Source organism: Rhinolophus ferrumequinum, chromosome 15 (assembly GCF_004115265.2).
Source record: "Rhinolophus ferrumequinum isolate MPI-CBG mRhiFer1 chromosome 15, mRhiFer1_v1.p, whole genome shotgun sequence".
Classification (NCBI taxonomy): domain Eukaryota; kingdom Metazoa; phylum Chordata; class Mammalia; order Chiroptera; family Rhinolophidae; genus Rhinolophus; species Rhinolophus ferrumequinum.
Genome location: NC_046298.1, coordinates 50,689,071 through 50,713,468, shown reverse-complemented (window position 1 = coordinate 50,713,468; position 24,398 = coordinate 50,689,071). Strand labels below are relative to the sequence as shown.

At 41.7% G+C, this 24,398-nt stretch overlaps 1 protein-coding gene across 1 annotated transcript; it reads left to right on the top strand.

Annotated features, from left to right (window-relative positions):
- The first annotated feature begins 1,355 nt into the window (after nt 1-1,355).
- ZNF329 (zinc finger protein 329) lies at nt 1,356-23,019 on the top strand. Its single transcript, XM_033127752.1, has 3 exons — nt 1,356-1,422; nt 3,209-3,338; nt 20,231-23,019. The coding sequence occupies exon 3, from the start codon at nt 20,251-20,253 to the stop codon at nt 21,856-21,858; it is 1,608 nt and encodes a 535-aa protein (XP_032983643.1). The 5' UTR covers nt 1,356-1,422; nt 3,209-3,338; nt 20,231-20,250; the 3' UTR covers nt 21,859-23,019.
- The last annotated feature ends 1,379 nt before the right edge of the window (nt 23,020-24,398 follow it).

Below are 24,398 nucleotides of genomic sequence, written 5' to 3'. Positions count from 1 at the left end.
ATCAAGTTACTGTTTTCCCCTTTATAATTAAAAATATATACTGGGCAAGATTCTTTGAGAATTATCTCCTTACCTTTGACTGAGTCTGTGCTGGGCGATCCCTGCTCATGCCCTGGACTTCATACCCTGCCTGGGCTACTCTGGGGATCCTGCCATCCACCCTTGATGTTACTATGGGATGAATGGAGTATGGGTATTATTTTTTGTAGTGTGCAAATTACTTGTGTAATGCAGAGACTCAGCTCCTGCTCTTCACACAAGAATGCAGGATATGGTGAGGCCAAAAAGGAACAACAGAGTCATAGATAGGGGAGTCATACCACTATATTTTTGATGGTGGCTGATCAAGACACAAAAGCAAACATCCGCCACTACCCCAAGGAGGGGTCTTCCTGCACCCCCATCTCGCTGGCAGCTGGGCGACACACAGGAAGTAGGATCAATATGATCCGCAATACACAATCCGCTTGCTAACTGCACTTGCTAGCCGCAATCCGTGCTTGCTAGCATAGCCATGGCAGTTATATTAGTGGCTAATGGCTAATTGGTTACAGCTGCCAGCTATCTGATCACAGCTAATGGCCATCTACTACAGGTGAGGTTGAGAGCCTGGAAACTGCTCTCTGGAACTCCATCCCTACAACTTGTTATTGGAATTAGTTTATACACACACACATAAAACTGACTACATTTATTTCTTTTCAAAGCACATTTTCTGCTTATTACTGATTTTTTATATATTGATTTTTCCATAACACATACATTTATTTGTACGTATTAATCTTCTAAAATCGTTGCTTAAAAAAGCAATAAAAATAAAATCGTTACTTAACTGTCCTAATTCAGAAAACGTGTAGCTTCTGTTTTGATTTCTAAGTAAATAATTATATTGTCAATGAATGCGGCATTCATCTGAATTTTAACATATTTTTCTCAAAATAAAAAAAAATTATGGTATGGAATTATTATACTTTGGCAAACTATTTAGTAAATAAAAATAAGGCCCTACAATAAAAATGGCATCGGATTAAACCCACAGGAAAAAATAAATATATTTGAGTCCATATGGATATCAATAAATAATTGAATGAGGAAATAAATAAATGGATAAGGGACAGCCTTCCAGAAAGCCTTGACTTGGCGAACCGCGCGGCCAGCGGCGGAGGGACTGGAGTCAAGGCCCACGGAGCAGGAGGAGAAGACTGAGAGCGTGGCACGGGGAAGTGAGTCCAATCCCCCAGGACAGAGTCCTGGACGCCCGCTGCTCTTGGCTGAGAAAGGTCGGGAACGCCCCCCTTACACCGCGCGGGGCGGGGCGGAGGCCGCGGCGCCTCCAGGGACTCGAACATCCGGGTCCTGGGGCGCACGCGCACTCTCCCGAATATGGGTGCCGCCGCCGCCGCCGCCGCTTGCCGGCCAGAGGTGAGTCTCGCCGCACCTCTCGGCCTTTCGGTATTTCAGTTCAGCCCGCGAAGCTGCGGGGCGCGGGGAGGGTCCACGGGGTCCCGGTGGGTCGTGAGTGCGCGTTCGCGGGCGGGTTTCAGGAGGGCATTGGATGCGATCGGCTCATAGGGGCGGCATCGGCGCGGGCCACGGCTGTCCTTGCTGGTGTGGACGCCCCTCCGCGGATGAGGACGGACCGGGAGCGTGACGATATCCTGCGGTTGTGGACGCCCCCCACCGCGGGTGTGAACGTCCTCCGGCTTTCCTACTTGTACCTTCACGTAGCTCAGTGGCTCCGCGGTCATATCAGCCCGCCCTGCTTCTGGGACCGTTTCGCCCCGCCCTTCCGGGTGTCCTGGCTGGGCCGCTGGGGCTACGCCGGCCTACCGTTCCTGCGAGGGCCTGTGTCTGCCTCGCGGGTGTCGGGCCACTTGGCCGCATTGCACCTGGTGACCTCTAGCGTTTCCCACTGAGTTCCGCAGGTGTTACATCACCTGTTTTTTTCTCACCTACGTAGTGTCTGCCAAATCAGGTCTTGCTACAGTTCCCAATGAGGACCGCGTTTTTCCATTTGTTTAGTGGCCGCTTCCCTTTCCTCTTTCCTGGTTTAGTGGTTAATTTCCTTAGCTCCCAATAGTACATGATAAAAGTTTGCATACACATAGAAAAGTTGAAATCCTCTTGCGATCTTCATACCGGCCCATTAAATCAGCTATACGTGCCATATCCCATATATTTCCCTCTGTCTATCCTTTTACTTATCCGTTAAATGTTTTTTGGGGATGCACTCAAATTAAGTGGCAATTATCACTGTGCTTCCCCCTCAGACCCTCACTATGTTTAACATAGAGTTCAGCACTATTGCTTTTTAAGATTTTTGAGGCAACATTGACTAACAGTGAAATGCGCAGAACTTCATTGTACCCCTGGATGAGTTTTGACAAATGCAACCCACACCTTTTCAAAATTACCATCACCCCAGAAAGTTCCCTTATCATTTGCCAATTAAAGAAAGTTTGGTTGTAAGGAACTTGGTCTTGTGAAAATGTTTTGAATACCAACCCATTGTTTTTTATCCCCTACAGCAAGTAGCTAGCTTCCCTCCCATTCTGTTGATTGTTTTTGCTCCCTTCCTACTCAGCTTTTTATTTTGAAATTTCACACCTACAGAAAAGTTGCAGGAATAGTTCTATGAACAGTTGTAAAACCATCCAGATTCCTAAGTTAACAATCTGTCACATTAGCTTTATCTTTCTTTTCTTCCTGCCTCAAACACACATACACACGTTCTCTTTTTATTTTAAACACACACACCAACAGTGTAAAAGTTTGATTTTTCACATAATGATACTGTCTTGGGAGATCAGGGCAGGCTTCCCAAAGTGATCAAAAAATAGTCTGAGAGAACAGGAAAAAGGAGACTGGCTGGGCTTTTACTGTGATCAGAGAGAGGAGCTGGGATGAGGGTGGCCTTATATTTGTTGGGGCTTGCATGAATTGAACTTCCTGCCAACGCCTAGGAGAAATCTCTCAGGCTTGTTAGCTTACCTAGATGTAGGGCCAAAGGAGATGTGACAGTAGGTGGTGGTGAAGTGAGGGGTGGGGCTTGAAAGCTGTCAGCAATCAATCATCAGAAATGGAGTCAGATTCTATCACCATTGGTGGGTGACTTTGTTAGGACAGGACTAAAGTTAGTAGCAAACAATTTTTGTTAAAAAAAAGCATTATTTGAACAAGTAAAGTAAACATCTTGTGTGGTCCACAGAGATGGCGGGAACCATGCGGATGGGGTTGACAGCTGAGTTCTGGCAGCCACTGATGTCTGACATCCAGACATTGGGCCTAAGTGGATATCTCTACAGAGTAAGAGAGACTGGAGATAAAGCCCTACGGAGGTGAGTGCCTGGGAAGAGAATTCTACACAAACTTGTCCTCTCCCTACAAAACTGTTACTTCTCTCATGAAGTCTGATGGTACCAGAAATGTAATAATACCAGGTGGGGTTTAGACCAGTGGTTGTGATCCTGACAGACTCAACACCTATTTATTTTTGTATGAAGTTTTATTGAGATATAATTCACAAACCATATAATTCACCATCTTAAGGTATAAAATTCAGTGGATTTTAGTATATTCACTAGATTATGTATATCATCAATAACAATTTTAGAATAATTTCATCATCTCACAAAAGAAGGTGTTTGCCCATTGGCAGTCACTCCCCATCTCCTCCATCCATCCCATCCCTAGGCAATCACTAGTCTACCTTCTGTCTCTGCATTTGCCTATTCTAGACATTTCATATCAATGGCCATACACTATGTAGACCTTGGCTTCTTTCACTTAGCATAGTGTTTTCAAAGTTTATCCATGTTGTGGCATGTGTCAGTACTTAGTTAAGTTTTATGGATGAGTAATAGTTTATTGCATGGATATCCACATTTATTTATCCGTTCATCAGTTGATGGACATTTGAGTTACTTCCACTTTTTGGATATTATGAATGATGCTTCTGTGAACATTCACGTACAAGATTTTTTGTTTCTTTTTGTGGACATGTTTTCATTTCTCTTGGATCACTACCTAAAAGTAGAACTGATTGTAGCCATCCTAGTGGGTGTGAAGTGGTATCTCATTGTGGTTTTGATTTGCATTTTCCTGATGGCTAATGATGTTGATCATCTTTTCATTGTGCTTATTGGCCATTTGTGAACTGCCTATTGAGATCTTTTGCCCATTTATTAAGTGAGTTATTGATCTTTTTATTATTGAGTTTGTAAGAGTTATTTATTCTGGATACCAGTGCCATATCAGGTATATGATTTGCAAATATTTTATCCTATTATGTGCCTGTCTTTTAACTTTCTTAGTGATGTTATTTGAAGAACAGAAGGTTTTAATTTACGTATTTTTGGTCACTTGTAGTTTTTTGTTGTTTTTTCACTCATCATTTTCCTGCATTTTATTTTATTTGTTTATTATTATTATTAGTTTAAGGTGTACAAAATAATGTAATAGTTAGACATTTATACCCCTCACTAAGTGATAACCACTTCCCCCAATCTACTACCTCTCTGACATTGCATACAGCTGTTACATTTCCACTGTTTCTATTTCTTATGCTGTACTCCACTTCTTGTGAATATATACATATATATATATATATATATATATATATATATAAATATATTAAATTATGGTTGACATTCATTATTCAGCTTCAGGTGTACAGTACAGTAGTCAGGAATCTACAGCATCCCTGAAGTGGTCTCCCTAATGACAAATGTCCATAGGAGACCCTACAAAATCTTTATATTATTGATTACATTCCCCAAACTGACTTTCGTATCCCTATGGCAATCTTCTGGTTACGGATTGTGCTTTCTAATCCCCTCACCTTCTCTCTCATCCCCACCCCCCCTCCCATCTAGCAACCCTCAGTTTTTCCTCTGTATCTCTGAGACTGTTTCTGATTGGTTTGTTCATTTATTCTATTCTTTAGATTCCACATATAAGTCAGATCGTATGATATTTGTCTTTCTCCGCCTGACTTTTTCACTTAGCATAATGTTCTCTAGGTCCATCCATATCATTGCAAATGGTAAGATTTCATTCTTCTTTATGGCCGAGTAATACTCCATTGTATGAATGTACCACAATTTCCTGATCCAGTCGTCTACTGATGGGCATTTTGGTTATTTCCGTGTCTTGGCTATTCTGAGTAGTGCTGCAATAAACATAGGGGTGCATAAATTTTTTCAAATTAGTGTTTTGGATTTCTCTGGATAGATACGTAGGAGTGGAATTGCTGGGTCATAAAGTAATTCCATTTCCAATTTTTTGAGATACCTCCATGCTGATTTCCATAGTGGCTGCACCAATCTGCAATCCCAACAGCAGTGCACGAGGTATCCCTTTTCTCCACATCCGCGCCAGCACTTGTTGCTTGTTGATTTATTGATGATAGCCAGTTTGATTGGGGTGAGGTGGTATCTCATTGTGGTTTTTATTTGCATTTCTCTTATGATTAGGGAGGTTGAGCATTTTTTCATATGTCTGTTTGCCATCTGTATGGCCTTTTTAGAAAAATGTCTCTTCATGTCCTCTGTCCATTTTTTAATTGGGTTGTTTGCTTTTTTGGTGTTGAGTTAAATGAGTTTTTTTAATAAATTTTGGGTGTTAACCCCTTATCCGATATATCATTATGATGAATATCTTCTCCCATTCAGTAGGATGCCTTTTGGTTTTATTGATGGTTTCCTTTTCTGTGAAAAAACTTTTTTGTTTGACGTGATCCCATATGTTTATTTTTTCTCTTATGTCCCTTGCCCGAGGGGATATATCACTAAAAATATTACTCTGGGTAATGTCTGTAAACTTTCTTCCTATATTTTCTTATAGGAGTTTTATAGTTTCAGATCTTACATTTAAGTCTTGAATCCATTTTGAAATTATTCTTGTATATGGTGTAAGGAGGTGGTCCAGCTTCATTTTTTTGCATGTGTCTGTCCAGGTTTCCCAGCACCATTTATTGAATAGCCGTCTTTATCCCACTGTTAATTCTTGCTTCCGTTGTTGTAGATTAAATGACCATATAGACATGGATTTATTTCCGGGCTCTTTTTTTTTTTTTTTTTAAGATTTTATTGGGGAAGGGGCACAGGACTTTATTGGGGAACAGTGTGTACTTCTAGGACTTTTTTCCAAGTCAAGTTGTCCTTTCAATCTTAGTTGTGGAGGGTGCCGTTCAGCTTCAAGTTGTTGTCCTTTCAGTCTTAGTTGTGGAGGGTGCAGCTCAGCTCCAGGTCCAGTTGCTGTTGCTAGTTGCAGGGGGCACAGCCCACCATCCCTTGCGGGAGTTGAACCGACAACCTTGTGGTTGAGAGCCCACTGGCCCATGTGGCAATCGAACCGGCAGCCTTCGGAGTTAGGAGCATGGAGCTCTAAGTGCCTGAGCCACTGGGCCGGCCTTTCCGGGCTCTTTATTATCTTCCATTGATCTATGTGCCTGTTTTTATGCCAGTACCATGCTGTTTTGATGACTATAGCCTTATAGTATAATTTGATGTCAGGTATCGTGATACTTCCCACTTGTTCTTATTTCTCAAGATTGCCAAGGTTATCCAGGGTCTTCTATGTTTCCATATTAATTTTAGGATTATATGTTCTATTTCTGTGAAAAATGTCCTTGGTAGTTTGATAGGAATTGCGTTGACTCTGTATATTGCTTTAGGCAGTATGGACATTTTAATTCTACCTATCCATGAGCATGGTATGTGTTTCCATCTATTTCTAACTTTTTTAATTTCTCTTTTCAGTGACTTATAATTTTCTGAGTACAGGTCTTTTACTTCTTTGGTTAAATTTATTCCTAGGTATTTTATAGTCTTTGAAGCAATTGTAAATGGGACTGTTTTCTTAATTTCTCCTTCTGATAGTTTACTATTGGAATATACAAATGCAACTGATTTCTGAATATAAATTTTGTATCCTACTACTTTACTAAATTCATTTGTGAGTTCTAATAGTTTTTTTGTGCAGTCTTTGGGGTTCTCTATGTAGAGTATCATATCATCTGCGTATATTGACAATTTTATTTCCTCCTTACCAATTTGGATGCCTTTTATTTCTTTTTCTTATCTGTTTGCTGTGGCTAGAACTTCCAGAACTATGTTGAATAGAAGTGGAGAAAGTGAGCAACCTTGCCTTGTTCCTGATTTTAAGGGGAATGGTTTTAGCTTTTCCCCATTGACTATGATGTTAGGTGTGGGTTTATAATATATGGCTTTATTATCTTGAGCTATGGTCCCTCTGTTCCCACTTTCTTAATTGTTTTTATCATAAATGGCTGCTGGATTTTGTCAAAATGCTTTTTCTGCATCTATTGATATGATTATATGACTTTTATTTCTCATTTTGTTAATGTGGTGTATCACATTAATTGATTTGCGGATGTTGAACCATCCTAGCATACCAGGAATCAATCCCACTTGATCATGATGGATGATCTTTTTAATGTATTGCTGAATTCTGTTTGCTAATATTTTGTTGAGGATTTTTGCATCTGTGTTCATTTGGGATATAGTCCTGTAGTTCTCTTTTTTTGTAATGTCTTTGTCTGATTTTGGGATCTGGGTGATAGTGGCCTCATAAAAAGTGTTTGGGCCCTTCACTTCTTCTGGATTTTTTGAAATAGTTTGAGAACAGGTGATAATTCTTTTTGAATGTTTTGTAAAATTCCCCTGTAAAGCCATATGTTTCCAGGGCTTTTGTTTGTTGGGAGCTTGTTGATTACTGATTCAATTTCCCTGGTAGTAATCAGTCTATTCAAGTTTTCCATTTCTTCTTGAGTTAGCTTTGTAAAGTTGTATGATTTTAGAAAATTATCCATTTCTTCCAGATTGTCTAATTTGTTGGCGTATAGCTGCTCATAATAATTTCTTATAATTCTTTGTATTTCTGTGGTGTCTGTTGTCACTTCTCCTCTTTCATTTCTGATTTTATTAATTTGGGTTTTCTCTCTCTTTTTGATTAATCTGGCTAAGGGTTTGTCAATTTTGTTTATCTTCTCGAATAACCAGCTTTTGCTTTCATTGATCTTTTGCATTGTTGTTTTTTTTAATCTCTATTTCATTTATTTCCACTCTGATCTTTATTGTCTCCTTCCGTGTACTTCCATTGGGCTTATTTTGCTGTTCTTTTTCCAGATCCCTTAAGTGTAGGGATTAACTGTGAATTTGTGATTTTTCTTGTTTCTTTAGGTAGGCCTGCACTGCTATGCATTTCCCTCTTAGGACTACTTTCGCTGCATCTCATAGATTTTGGGTCGATGTGTTTTCATTTTTGGTTGTCTTGAGATATCTTTTGATTTCTTCTTTGATCTCATTGTTGACCCATTCATTATTTAGTAACATGTTATTCAGCCTCCACATAATTGTGTGTCTTCCAGTTTTTTCTTGTAATTGATTTCTAATTTGATAGCACTGTGGTCAGAAAGGACACTTGATATGATTTTAGTTTTCTTGAATTTATTGAGACTTATTTTGTGGCCTAACATGTGGTCTGTCTTGGAAAGTGTTCCATGTATGCTTGAGAAGAATGTGTATTCTGCAGCTTTTGGGTAAAATGCTCTGAAAATATTGATTAAATCCAACTAGTCCAAATGTGTCATTTAAGGCCACTGTTTGTGTGTGGAGGACCTGTCCCCTGTTGTCAGGGGTGTGTTGAAGTCCCCTACTACCATTTTCCCCGAAAATAAGACCTACCTAGATAATCAACTGTAATGCGTCTTTTGGAGCAAAAATTAACATAAGACCCTATCTTATTTTACTGTAATATAAGTCCGGGCCTTATAATGTAACATAACGTAACGTAACACCAGGACTTGTATTAATGTTTGCTTCAGAAGAGGCATTAGAGCTGATTGTCTGGCCAGGTCTTATTTTCAGGGAAAACATGGTATGATAGTGTTATTGTTGATCTCTGTCTTTATGTTAGTCAATATCTGTTTTATATATTAGGTGCTCCTATGTTGGGTGCATAGATGTTTACTAGGGTTATATCCTCTTGTTGGATTGATCCCTTTATTATTATATAGTGCTTCTCTTTGTCTTTTAATATATTTTTCATTTTAAGGTCTTTTTTGTCAGATCTAAATATTGCTACTTCAGTTTTTTCTCATTTCCATTTGCATGAAATATCTAACTCCAGCCCTTCACTTTCAGCCTGTGTGTGTCTTTTGATCTGAGGTGAGTCTCTTGTACACAGCATATGCAAGGGTCTTGTTTCCTTATCCACTCAGCCACCCTATGTCTTTTGATTGGAGCATTTAATCCATTTACATTTAAAGTGATTATTGATGGGTACATAGTTATTGCCATTTTATTATTTGTATTTCTGGTCTTCATTAGTTAGATTGTTTTCATTTTCTGTTTACAGAAGCCCTTTTAACATTTCCTGCAATGCTGGTTTGGTGGTAATGAATTCCTTTAGCTTATTCTTTTCTGGGAAGCCCTTTATCTCTCCTTGAATTTTAAATTATAGTCTTGCTGGATAAAGCAACCTAAGATGTAGGCCTTTGTTTTTCATCACTTTGAATACCTGCTGCCACTCCCTTCTTGCCTGCAGAGTTTCTGTAGAAAAGTCAGCTGATGGTCTTATGGGAGCACCTTTGTAAGTAACTCGCTGCCTTGTTGTAAGTCAGTCTTGCTACTTTTAGGATTCTCTCTTTGTCTTTAACCTTTGCCGTTTTAAGTATAATGTGTCTTGGTGTGGGCCCGTTTGGGTTCATCTTGGTTGGAACTCTCTGTGTTTCCTGGGCTTGTATGTCTTTTTCCTTCACCAGACTCTGGAAGTTTTCGGTCATTATTACTTCAAATATGTTTTCAATCCCTTGCTCCCTATCTTCACTTTCTGGTATTCCTGTGATGTGCATGTTGTTGCGATTGATGTTATCCCACAGGTCTCTTAAGCCATTTTCATTGTTTTTTATTCTTTTTTCTTTTTGTTGTTCTGCTTGATCTCTTGTTCCGGATGATTTCTGCTAACCTGTCTTCTAAATGGCTGATTCGATCCTCTGTCTCATCTGACCTGCTGGTAATTTCTTCAAGTGTGTTCTTTATTTCAGTTATTGTATTCTTTAGTTCTAACTGGTTGTTCTTTATGATTTCTCTATCTTTTATGTTGTCACTAAGCTCCTTAAACATTCTTATCATCAGTGTTCTAAATTCTGTCTCTGATAGGTTGGTTACCTCTATTTCATTTTGTTCCAATTCTGGAGGTTACTTCTGTTCTTTTATTTGGGACATGTTTCTTTGTTTCCCCATTCTGGCTGACTCTCTCTGTTTGCTTTGATGTATTAGCTAGATCCCCGAGGGTTCTCTGTCTTTACTGGTGATCTTATGTAGTATGTATCCTTTATATTTGAGTTGCACCACTTCCCTATTCTGTGCATGTGCTCCAGAGGTGACCCTTGTGTTGCGTGTATTCTCCTGTTAAAGTTGAACTTTAATTGCTTTTGGCTTGTCAGTAGGTGGGATTGATTCCTGGGCCGACTAGTTGTGAGCATTGGCTCTGCCCATAGTGGATGAGGTACTGTGTGATGGTTGACCCCTCAGATGAGGCTTGACTCTTTTGGGCTCTTGTGCCTGTAGAGAATTCCCTCTGGGTGTGTCACTTGTAGGTCAAACCCGGTAATACTCTGGTTTGGTCTGGAGTTGGGCTGTGGGTGTGTTGAATCTTGTGCCTCTTGGGCTGGGCCCTGGTGTAGGGCAATTTCAGAACAAAACAAATCAACAAGCACAACAACAATAACAACAACAAAGAAAAAACCAAATACACTCACATTTAAAAACAACCGATAACCAACACTGAACACGGGCAAAAATACCAGAAATACACACACAAAAAAATCAATACAGAAAAATGGAAAGAGGGAGCAAAAGTAGGGCAAGGAAAAGAAAAAAGAGAGAGAAAGAGGAAAATATGTGTGTGGGAATATGTTTGTGTGTGTGTGTGTGTATATATATATAATATATGGGTGTGTATATATATATATATATATATATATATATAAAGATAGCAATACTAAAAAGAAAAAAAAAAAAGCAGCGCCAGTGTTGGCTTAAGCCCAGCAAGCCATCTCCAGGTTGTCCTCTGCTGTACAAAGACTCCTCTGCATCTTGTAGAAGACAGGCAGAGCCAGCCACCTGGAGCCCAGAGTGACCCTTGCACTGCAGTTGTAGATAAGTGGGGCTGTGGGGTATGGTTGGTAGTTTTTGCAAAGTCAGGGCAGTTTCTGCTCTCGCCTTCACATAAGCGCCCTGCGTGCACCACAGCGAGCCACTGGGAGGTGGGCTTATTCCCTGTGCCCAGGTCTCCCGAGTCTTAGGGCACTTCTTCCTTGTTGGGGTGGGGAGGGGGTGTGGAGGGCATGAGATTTCTGAGCTGCCTCTGCCACCTGCTGCTGACTACTGCTTGTGCCTGTGCAGCAGTAATTGCCTTGCTGGGAGCTGCCCAGAAAAGGTGAGAGCTGGGGAAGGAGGAGACTTCTGTCTCTGTCCGGACTCTTCCCTAGGTCATAGCTGCAAACTGGATTTTTCCAGGTTCTGAGTGCTACAGCTCCTCTGTAATCTGACACTACTCCTCAGTTCAGGGACCAGCTTGAGACTCTGGAAGGCTGGGGTAGGATTGCTGGGGGAGAGTGGAGGGAGGGGCCCAGGTATGGCTTTTGTTTTTTGTCTGAACTAGGGCCCAGCTGGAGGTCTCAGCTGAGGTTACTGCTTCAAACGCTGGATACATTGCTCTCTCCTGCTCTGCAGGAGAGATCAGCTATGAGATACAGGGAAAGAGCCCACCGCCTGGCTCTTGTGATCTCTGGTCTGTGTCCTGGGGCCCCCATGTCTCCACACCTCTCCCTTCCCTCTTCCCCCTGCTCGCCCGATTTGCACACTTCAAGTAATCCTTGTGCAAGTCTCTTAGCTGTTCTGTGTGATGAGCAGAGTCCTTTGATGGGTTATACATAGATGTTCAATTTGTGGTAAGTTCTGGAGGAGGACTTAAGAAGCCCACCTCACTGCCACCATTCCTGTGACGTCACTCACCTGGTCACTTGTGGTTTTGATGTACCCAAGTTTTTGAAGATTTACACCTATGTTTTTCTTTTAGGAGTTTTTTAGTTCTTACATTTAGGTCTGTCATCCATTTTGAGTTAATATTTGTGTAATGCTCACGCTTTATGATCAAGTTTGCAATGTGCCTTTTACCATACTGAAAGGAATTTTATAGATAATATTACATATCCCCATAATTTAAAAAATTCTAAAGTTCTCTGTGCACATAAAGAATCAATAAAAGGGGCTGGCCCAGTGGCTCAGGTGGTTGGTGTTCCGTGCTCCTAACTCCGAAGGCTGCCGGTTCGATTCACACGTGGGCCAGTGGGCTCTCAACCACAAGGTTGGAGGTTCAGTTCCTCTAGTCCTGCAAGGGATGGTGGGCTCCGCCCCCTGCAACTAAGATTGAACACGGCACCTTGAGCTGAGCTGCCTCCTGGACTGCTCAGTTGGTTGGAGCGTGGGCTCTCAACCATAAGGTTGCCAGTTCGAGTCCTCGACTCCCGCAAGGGATGGTGGGCAGCGCCCCCTGCAACTAAGATTGAACACAGCACCTTGAGCTGAGCTGCCACTGAGCTCCCGGATGGCTCAATTGGTTGGAGCGCGTCCTCAACCACAAGGTTGCTGGTTCGACTCCCGCAAAGGATTGTGGGCTGTTCCCCCTGCAACTAGCAACGGCAACTGGACCTGGAGCTGAGCTGCGCCCTCCACAATTAAGACTGAAAGGACAACTTGACTTGGAAAAAGAAAAGTCCTGGAAATACACATAGTTCTCCAATAAAGTCCTGCTCCCCTTCCCCAGTAAAACAAAAATATCTTTTAAAAAAAAAATCAATAAAAGGAAAGGCATTTGTATTAAAATATATATTTCTATAGGAAACAGTCTGGTGTTCTGGAGACTGTAGGTTTGGATTAAGAGAAATAGAACATTCGGAATTCATTGTCTTCAATGAAATTGAGTGAAGCAAGGTATGGGTGGATGTTTCTGGAACAGTGAGCGTTGAGGAAGTGGACCCAGACCAGGTATATTAAATAAGAAAGGAAGAAAGACAGTACCTTGGAAGCAGGTTCTAGGCACTTACACAGTAAGGCAGCGCATGTTGTGAGGATGACCTGGGTTTTGTCCCCAGGCAAAGGATCAGTCACCACCTGTGTTACGACTTGGAACAGCATCAGGACAGTTTATCACAGAAAGTTCTCCAGACCTGCGGTCTCAGCATGGGCTGCGGTAACATTCAGTGTGTAGAAAGACTTGGAGACCACCTTCTTCAGTGGCCATGGGGAAGAGAAGACAGGCTGGGGAAAATGAGTAATGCTGGGGCTTCAGAGAAGTGGTTTGGTGGACCCCCGCGCACAGGATCAGAGAAAGGGGGGGAAACAGCACACCCCAAAGATATGTGAACAGCATGGCAATGAATTTTTTTACAACATAACTTTTGTATCATTGTATTGCTAAAGATAGTAATACTCAAATATGTTTGAGGGCAATAAGACATTTTTAAAACAACCTTAATAAAATTCAGTGTGATTCCTGTATTGAATGCCCTGATTTAAAACTGTTTCCTCCAAGTCTGTCCCCTCCTGTATGCTGGTGACCATGTATTATCATGGATGTTATCTCTTGATGACATCCACGCCCTCATTGACTGAGGGTATAGTTGGAACAGCCAGTTTTGTTAAGGAGAGAGATGCAGAGTAGGGAATGAGTTTAGGAATTCAGGGCAATATCTAGATTTCCTTTTAGCTTCCTTCTCCTAAATGAGTTTTATAACACATATAGTATTGTTCTGTTCTGAAACACTCCAGGTTGATAACCTTCAGGGACTTTAGGACACAGGATGGTCAAGAATCTTGTGGGGCAGTCCAAGCATGGTAGCAAATCTGCCTGCTCAGCCCAGGCTCTCAGCTGCTAGCATCTTTGTGACAACCTAATACCTCCACAGATTTCCAGATGCCCCCAGGGGATACTGCAAAGGTCAAGAGCTGCATGTCAGGCTGGAGTGATGCCAGCATCACTGGCATTGTTCTTGAAGGTATAATTTTACTTATTACAGCTTTATTGAGATACAATTCATATACAATTCACCCATTCAAAGTGCATAATTCAGTAGTTTTTAGTATATGCATAAAGTTTTGCAGTCATCACCACTACATAATTCCAAAACATTTTCATCAGCCCAAGAAGCAACCCTATACCCCATTAACAGTCATTCCCCATTTCCCCCTTTCTCCCAGCTCCTGGCAATCGACTTTCAGTTTTTGTGGAATTACAGTACCTATCTGGATATCATATAAATGGGATCATACAATACGTAGTCCTTTGTGTCTGAGTTCTTTGGCTGAGCATAACGTTTTTAAGGTTCATTTATGTTTTTGAAGCATGTATTAGAATATTCAGATGTGTGGATTTCTACATTTTGTTTATCCATTCATCATTTGATAGACATTTATTTGGATTGTTTCTACTTTTGTTTATCATGAATAGTGCTGCTACAATTTGTAATTCATGTATAAGTTTATTTGTACATGTATGTTTGGATTTTCTTGAGTAGATATCTAGGAGTGCAATTGCTGGGTGATAACTGTTTAACTCTTCGAGAAACAGACTGTTTTCCAAAGCAGCTGTACCACTTTACATTCCCACCAACAGTGTGTGAGGGTTCCAGTTTCTCTTCATCCTCACAACACTTATTCCTGTTTTGTTTTGTTTTTCTTATATTGGCCATCTAGTGGGTGTGAAGTGGTATCTCATTGTGGTTTTGATTAGCATTTATCTAATGACTAATGATGCTGATGATCTTTTTACGTGCTTTTATATATTCTATGTATAAGTCCTTTATCAGATGTGCTTTGCAAATATTTTCTCCCACTTGGTGGGTCACCACTTTCTTAGTGGTGTATAAGTCTTATTTCAATAAGGGGAATATCTATTATAGATGAAATGGACATTCCCATGGCTCCTCAACGCCCGTTCCCTCCATACCCCCAAGACCCTCATATCAGAGCTTTGGTAGGTGGCTTGCCAGGACATTTTAATGTTTTTACTTCCAGAGTATGTTGTCTAAAAAAATGTCTCTAGGTGGTATCATCCTGTATATGTGTGACTTACCTCATTTCTCTTAAGTGCACACATGCATCCTCCCTCTACAGACCTGTAGGGAGGTGCTCTATCTCTTTACTTTCACAGGCCACGCGGGTATGGTGGCACGGCAGCCTCAGGAGGCCTTTTCAGCAGGAGCTTCTGGGAATGAACAACCGGCCCCTCCACATCACTGTTGAATGCTGTGAACATAGCAGGCACCTGAGGTCTTAGCCTTCGCTTCAAAGTGAACAGTACAGTCCTTATGCTCCCTCATTAGGTGTGATGTTTATCTTATTCCCTGTGTTCCTAGTTGTTAAGAATTTTCACCATGAATTGGAGCTGTCTTTAAAGTACTTTCTGAATTTATTGACATAGAGTAAAGGTGTCTACTAGTTTAGTCTGAGAGCATTTTGATCATGAGCTGGGTGAGATTTCCTCAAATTAGTACATTATGAACTTACTGAGATAGGGTGCAGGGAGCTGTCTTCTACTTTTATCTGAAAATACGGGGAATTGTATGAATAGATGTTCCACAGTCTTTGCATTCCTAGGATAAATCCAGCATTGCCGTTTTGGTAACATTTTACTGTTTCTTAGTTACATCCCTTTGCATAACTAATAGCACTTATGTGTGCCTCCTCTCTCTTTTTTAATGATCACTCTTGCCAAAGGCATGTCTATTTCATGTCTTTTCAAAAAACAGACTTTTGGTTTTCTTCATCTTCTTGGCTGTTTCCCTTTCAGTTTCTGAAATTTCTGCTCTTACCTTTATTATCCCTTACCTTCCACCTGCTGTTGGTTTATTCCATTATTCTTTCCCTTAAGTCTTAAGTTGACCCGTGAGCTCACTAACCTTCAGTCTTCTTTTTTTTAGCATATGCATTAAAGACTAACACTTTCCACCTAGGAACTCTGTTAAGCTGCGTCCTGTTTTGAGATGTAGTATTTCCATCATTATTCAGTTCTAGGTGTTTTTTTAATTTCTGCCAAGATTTCTCTTTGATCTGTGAATTACTGAGAAATCGATTTTCATTTTTACAAATAAATTGGGGTTTCTTTTCTTGTTTTCTTTCTGTTACTGGTTTTTTAACTTGACCACATTTGTTGTCAAGAGGCTGTGGTCAGTGTCATGCTGTGGTCTGGTCTTTATTGAACTTGTTTTTTGGCCTAGTTTTATGGCCCACGTTAGCAAATGTTCCACTTGTGCTTGGAAAGTGTCTGGCTCTACTTGGTACTTCATGAAGTACTAAATGAAGACATTTAGCTATGTGATCAGACTGGCTAATTATATTCTCTCCTGCTTATCTCTATTCAGTTTTTCTGAATTTCCATTTCTTAAAGAGGTTCATTAAAACCTCCTAAGATGGTTGAATTTGCTGGCTTCGATTTGTAATGCTGCCTGACATTGTTCTGTGTTTTGAGGCATTGTGTCCGTGTAGACATCTTTGACATTGTTATATTGTCATTATCATACGTGAAATTTATCATCGATTAGCAAAGAGCCATAAAATCTTTGTGTGGTTAGCATTTGTCTCTTCCAGATTTTTACATGTGTCTTTTGTGTCCTTTTGCTTTATGTATGTCTGTTACAAACTCAATTTTTTTTTTTAATGCAGTGTGACACGGTGTCTGTCTGGCTTATCAAGGCAATTTACATTTATTGTTATTGATGGTATTCTATTTTATACTTTTTTTTTTAATCTGTCCTTTCTGGGCTTTCCTCTGCCTTCTTCTGGATTGATGAGTCTATTTCTTTCTTTCTTTCTTTCTTTCTTTCTTTCTTTCTTTCTTTCTTTCTTTCTTTCTCTCTCTCTCTCTCTCTCTCTCTCTCTCTCTCTCTCTCCCTCCCTCCCTCCCTCCCTCCCTCCCTCCCTCCCTCCCTCCCTCCCTCCCTCCCTCCCTCCCTCCCTCCTTTTCTTTTCTTTTCTTTTCTTTTCTTTTCTTTCTTTCTTGATGGTACTCTATTTTATACTTTCTATTTAACCTGTCCTTTCTGGGCTTTCCCCCCTTACTACTTTCTTTTGTCCTTCCTTCCTTTTTTTTTTTTTTTCCTTCCTTCCTTCTTCCTTCCTACAACAGGGTTTTTCCACTTCAGCACTGTTGACATTTGGGGCTGGATCATTCTATGTGGTGAGGGGCTGTCCTGTGTATTAGAGGATGTTTATGAGGTATGATCAAACAATATGGTGAATGTTTAAATAAAAAACAAAATTGTTACAGTAAAAGACACATTGTCATCAATCCCTCTTAAAATACTCGCCTTCGTTTTGAACACGCTTATCCCATCATTCTTGCCACTTTCTGAAGCAGTTCTGGAAGTCCTTTTTTGTGTCTTTAGTTGCACTGTCGTGATTGTCTCGATGTCCTGAATCATTTTGACTTTGGGGAAGAGCCAGAAATCGCTGGGTGCCAGATCTGGTAAATAAGGTGGATGAGGACACATGGTAATGTTTGTATTTGACAGAAATTGCCGTATACCAGAAGTGATGTGTGACATGGAGTGTTGTCATGATGGAGGATAATTTGCAGCGCACTTTAAAACACACATTGTCTCAATTGTACTCACACCTGACTGACTGCACTGAACAAGTTGAAACTTGTCACACACTGTTACTACATTTCACTGCACTGCTTCCCATATTGAAAATCCCTGCCTTTCCATTGGATGGAACTCCGCAGCAGCATTCACCATTTTATTTTTTATTTTTTATCACAATGGCTCTGTTTCACACATTGCTTCTGGTACAGCAATTTCTGTCAAATAAAACATTACGGTGTGTCCTTACCCACTTTATTCACCGGATCTGGCACCGTGCGACTTCTGGCTCTTCCCCAAAATCAAAATGACCACAAAAGGAAAACGTTTTGAATTGATTCAGGACATTGAGGCAGCCACGACAGTGCAACTAAGGAGACTCACAAAAGAGGACTTCCAGAACTGTTTCAGAAAGTGGCAAGAAAGTGATAACTGTGTTGGAAGCGGGGTGGGGGGGTGGGGAAGTATCTTGAGGGGGGTTAATGGCAATGTGTCTTTTACTGTAATAAATTTCTTTATTTAAACATTCACCATATTTTTTTATCACACTTTATGGCAGCATCCTTGGCCTCCACCCCCTAGATGCCAGTGGTAGTGCCCCCCCACCCAAGGCATGACAACCAAAAATGTCTCCAGACATTCCAAAGTGTCCTTTGGGAATAAAATTGTCCCTGGTTGAAAACCACTGCTCTGTGGGCTTAGAAGTTTTACACGACATTAATTTTATTCCTGACTTGACCAGGTCTCACATGAATCATGAAAAATTTAACGATGTCAGGACACTTAAGTTTGTTACCCCTTTCCCACCTCACAGGACACTGTTACCTGGTGTTTTAGTCCATCCCACTGTTAACTGCTGCATTCTATATGGCCAGTGCAGGATTTAAGTACACAGTCATCATTTCTTTTTCTTTCCATTCCTTTTTTCTGGGTTCTTCATGAAGAACAACTCTAATTGTTTTGGTGAGTGTCCTCGGGTAAACTCTTGCTTTTGCTTTGCTGAAGCTGTCTTTTATCTTACCTTCACTCTTGAACATTGACATGTATGAGTTTGTTTCTCTCAGCACTTTGAAAGTAACCTCCCATTACCTGTGGGTTTCTTTTTTCCTATTAAGGGGTCTGTAATGATATTCTCATTCCGTCAACAGTGGTCTGTCTTCTCCCTGGTGGCCTCTAAGATCATCTCCTTGGTGTAGACCAGTGTCCACTTGGGACTCGTGTTTCTTGAGCCCGACATGCCTACCAATTCAGTTGCTGGATGGAGGAAGGTGCCCATTTTATGTTTCGAGGGCTCCTACCAAATCAGCTTGCCAAGCGGGCTGACCACTCTGCATGCTGCCAGCTCCCTTCCTGCATGCCTGCCCAAGCTTTACATCAGCACACATTGTTTTACTCATGAAATTTACATATTTTGTGTTCTTAAAGTTGCAGTTTGTAATTGCCTGAACAACAGTGGAAATGAACAGATATTCATATTTTCAGGACATTTCTGTCTTCGTGAAGTGGCATGCCTCTTTGTATCCTTTACTCATTTTTTTCTATTTTGTGCTGTTCTGTAAAAATTCTTTATAGATTTTGGGCTCTATTTCTTTGTCTCTTTTATATTTTATAAATTGTCTCTCCACTTGCCACTTGTATTTTGACTATTATGTTTTTTGTTGTGAAAATTTTTGATGTTGACTCAAAGTTGTTAATCCTGGTCTGTATTGTTTTTGCTTGTTATACTTTGTGAATCAAGGACTGCCCCATTCGTGAAGGTATCCCACATGTTCTTAGACTTTGATTTTATGTGAAGGTCTTTATCCACTTGGAATTTTGGAATGTTTTTTTCTGAGGTAGGTGTCTAATTTCATTTTATCTAAAAAATATGTGGACAGACAGTTGTCTCGATATCATGAAGTCAAACGGGTAGGAGGGTGGATAGAAGATTGATAACGGTGATGACATTGGTAGCCACTTACAGAGGACTGTCCATTCCCCAGCTAAGAGCCAGCCTCAGCTGTGATCTGACTCATAGTAATCCTGCAGGGCGGTCACTGGCAGATCTAGGTCTTTCGGATCTTCCAGGTCATGGAGCCTGTGCTGCGTCCCATCTGTGAAGGCAGAACTCTGACCACAAAGCTGGGATGGGAGCTGCTCATTCAGCACCATCTTACACACATTGTGAAATCAAGGCTTTGAAAATGAGTGCTGGTGGTTGTAAGGTCAGCAGGTGACGGGGACTAGCATACAATGGCCAAGATGGTGTTCCACTGTGAGCAGTGATACCTGGCTTCTGGTCTCCCATGTTGCAGGCTAATCTTGTTGGTGATATTTACCCCCAGTGCCGTCCCACCTGCCTGTTCTCTTGGGGAATAAAAATGCTGTATGACTCCCTGAACCAGTTCTCGCCTCCATCTCTTGATTTTCACTTTATCTTTTCCTTATACAGATGTGAATTTGAGAAAGGAAACAAGTGAAAATACACACCCATACTCCTGGCCTGTCATAGTTTTTCATTCCTCTTTCAGACATAGTTTCATGTACTGAAGTCTGTCTTTTTCATTCTTTACTTTTCAGCCTGGGACACATGATTGAAAATGACAGCTCAGAATATTCCTGAGGAAGAACTACCCTGTGACGTGGAAATGGAAGGATTTCCAAGAGAGGGTCCCCATGTCTCCATTCTAGGTGACAGTTGGGACTGTAAGAACTGGGAGGGACATCTGAGGGAATCAGCTTTAACTCAGGAGAAGCCAAGGGCTCGGGAAGCAGTTTGTGAATATCCTGGACTTCGGGGGCCTTTGAGTGCAAGTTCAAACCTTCCTCCATCTCGGAGTGTTCCTACAACAAATGGTTTCCATATACATAACTCAGAGGTCAGAAGTTTGCATTGTGACCCAGCTTTACAAAGTTGTCAGAAAGGTTCTGTATCTAAGAGAGCCAGTGACTCCTGTGGGAAAGCCTTCAGCCATTCCATGGAAGTTATTCAACTTGGAAGAAATCAAATGAGAGAGAAACCCTACAAATATCCTGAAAGTGTTAAGTCTTTCAACCATTTTACCCCTCTTGGTGAAAAAAAAACGACAAGAGGGAAGAAACTGTGTGAAGGCAAGGACTTTGGGGACATCTTTGCCCTGAGTTCATCTCTTAATGAAAATAGGAGGAGTCACCCTGGAGAGAAGCTGTACAAATGTACTGAATGTGGCAAATGCTTTAAACGGAACTCTTCTCTTGTTCTGCATCACCGAACTCACACTGGAGAGAAACCTTATACCTGTAACGAGTGTGGAAAGTCCTTCTCCAAAAACTACAACCTGATTGTACATCAAAGAATCCACACAGGAGAGAAGCCCTACAAATGCAGTAAATGTGGGAAAGCCTTCAGCGATGGATCAGCTCTGACACAGCACCAGAGAATTCACACCGGGGAGAAACCTTACGAATGTCTAGAATGTGGAAAAACCTTCAACCGCAACTCATCCCTCATTTTGCATCAAAGAACTCATACAGGGGAAAAACCGTACAGATGTAACGAGTGCGGGAAGCCTTTCACAGACATCTCCCACCTAACCGTGCATCTCAGAATCCACACTGGGGAGAAGCCCTACGAATGTAGCAAGTGCGGAAAGGCTTTCCGAGATGGCTCATACCTCACACAGCATGAGAGGACCCATACTGGAGAGAAGCCCTTTGAATGTATGGAGTGTGGGAAAACCTTCAACCGAAACTCTCACCTCATCGTGCATCAGAAAATCCACTCTGGGGAGAAGCCCTATGAGTGTAAAGAGTGTGGGAAGACTTTCATTGAGAGCGCATACCTCATCAGGCACCAGAGAATTCATACTGGTGAGAAGCCCTATGGCTGTGACCAGTGTCAGAAACTTTTCAGGAACATTGCTGGCCTCATTCGGCACCAGAGGACTCATACTGGCGAGAAGCCCTATGAGTGTAGTCAGTGTGGTAAAGCTTTCAGGGACAGCTCCTGTCTGACCAAGCACCAGAGAGTTCACACTAAGGAGACCCCGTACCAGTGTCCAGAGTGTGGAAAGTCCTTCAAGCAGAACTCTCACCTGGTGGTACATCAGAGACTCCATAGCAGGGAGGGTCCCAGCCAGTGTCCTCAGTGTGGGAAAACATTCAGGAGGAGCTCGGCCTTCATCCGACATCAAAGAACACACTCTGAAGAGCAACCCATGGAAACATAATGAATGTGGGCTGCACTCATCTCCCAAATGCTCTCCAAAACCTGTGTGAAGGAAGGATCCTTTCGACTCCTCCCTGTCAGTACAAAATAATTTTTTTTTTTTTTAAGGAAAAAAGTCACCTCCAGTCCCATCCCTTGAGATATTCATCATTAATATTCTGGTGACCATCCTTTCCCTACTCTCTTTACGTGTACATAATTTAGCATGGATGGGTTCAAATTACACACATGGATTTTAATATAGAAACTTATTTTTAAGTATTTTCTGTCACCTACCCAGTGAATTGATGAATGCGAGATACTTCTTAGCTATACTATTAAGTTGATACCTTAGGGAACTCCTGGAGGGAATACAGGATGTTAAGAAATGTGGAAAAGGCTTCAGGGATAATCAGCCTGTACCAAATGGGATACACTGGAAGAAAACCTGTGCATGACAGGAAGGCACTTTCCTGAGGACATCCAGCTGCTCTGGCATCAGTGTGCATAAACTGGGAAGAATCTGTGAATATGTTTGTAACTAATCGGTATGAGCAGTCCTTTCATCTGGAGCGTCTGTCTTATCTCACATAAGCAAACTCTTACCAGAATCGTGTGATCAGTGAGAAAAGCTTTCAGCAGGAGCTCCTGCTGTCTTTTCTGTACCAACAAAGACATGCTGGTGAGAGGTCCCACAGTGCTCTACCCCACAGTAGCCACAGAATTAGAGTGGATTGCTATGAGAATGTATTTCTGTGTCTCAGTCCTGCTAGGTGCTCAGGACTCATTCCAGAAGGGACGCTTGGATGAGGACGTTGCTTGTGAATGAACAGTAACATTTTTCCTCTTAAGAAAAGACTGAAGCAGGTTCATACTAAGATGGAAAGGGTTGCTGTTGATAAATGTGATGCACTGCTTTAGTTGTTGAAAGAGAAAATACTGAGTTGTTATGTTTACCTTGTCTCCCCCAGTGTTCACTTAGGAAACTTCTAACTTGTTCCATGCTGAACCAAAAGTATAAAGGTTTTGTTGCCATATTGAAAATGTTTGTAATATGGCAGGCGACAAGAAGAAAGGCACAAAATAGAAGATGTGCTGTTATGACAGACACGTGAAGGTATTGCATGTGTCGCTGTAGAGTGGTCATTGATTATGGAGAAATAAATGTGGTTGTCTTACGGGACTGCAATTGTGTATGATTTTTTTCTCTATTATAAGTCATGCGTTGTTGCTGTCATAATTTGATAAGGAATAAAAAGGTGAACCCAAAAAGATGAATTTTGGATTTCTTTGGAACTTTTTTACCAGGTGGGGCTAGATCAGGGTCACAGGGCAACCGTGAACATGGATTGGGGGGGGGGGGGATTGGGCGGAATATTTCTCCAGTCAGAATGTCTCATAGCACAAGGCATCAGTCATTTCCTTCTTTGGGACTTGGATTATGAGGGGGTATCTCTGGAGGAGAGGGTGGGCTCCAGGAGGCTAGAGAAGTTTGGGATGACCTGGGAGTGTCCCTCTTGAGACATGTGGTACTGGCCAAGTGAGGGTGGGTGCCACTGGGGATTTTGACTTCCTCCTGTGGAGGGAAAGTCAGCGTGAAAGCCACTAGTTAAAGCTGAGATCCTAGACTTGTGTTGTCATAAGTTTGTGGTAATTGGATATGGCCACAGCAGAAAACTAACACAGCCTTAGAGAAAATTCCCGCCCGCCCTTCCCTCTTGTCCTGGTCTGCCTTGCGCTTTTTGGGCCTGTTCCCACTGACACTCCAGTAGGGCCACTGCCAGTCTACACCTCACTTTTCATGCACATTGGGAAGCTGTCCACATGCAGCAGCCCATGCTCTGCAGACACTAAAAGTGCTGGGCTTCATTGCACCAGGCTAACAGCTGGAGGCTGAGGGACTGTGAGGCTCAGTGTGACACCCTACAAGCCAAGCCCAGCCTGACTCATGGCCAGCAGGGCTAGCTTTAACCATTCATGTCCTGACCCAGACCTTCCGCTGTCCTCCCGTGGGCTACTTCACTGACAGAATCAGGAGCTCCCATTGGTAGGCTGATAATGGCCTCCCAAATCCATCTACATGCGAATCCTTTCCAAAGTGGTCGTACCATTTTGCTTTCCCACCAGCAGCAAGTGGCACTTCTCTTTGCTCTGCTTCCTTGCCAGCACTTGAAATGCCCATTTTATTTTTATTTCAGTCATTCTGATAGGTGTATATTGACTGGGAAAGTAATTTTAACTTCTAAAGAGGCAGTGATTCTGGTGGTTTGTTAGTCAGCTTAAAGTAAGTTAGGCTGCAGTAATGAGTAGCAGCAACAATCTTAGCGTTTGTGGAACAAGCTCTGTCCTCCTGGGTCATTACTGGTCTCATGGCAGAAGAAAGGACAGGTGGACCCAGGCAGAAGTAGCACCCCGCACTTCCACTCACCTTTCATTGCCACAGCGAATCCACGACCAAGCCTGAAGTCACTGGAGCAGGAATGTGTACCAAATATTTTGTACGCACATATTTGGGGGGAGAGGTACCAAATATTTTCAACCATAAACAGGTTACCTCAGTTG

Bases quoted from the DNA above. Each gene is read 5' to 3' on its own strand.
- ZNF329 (XM_033127752.1), top strand. From the start codon at position 20,251: ATGACAGCTCAGAATATTCCTGAGGAAGAACTACCCTGTGACGTGGAA.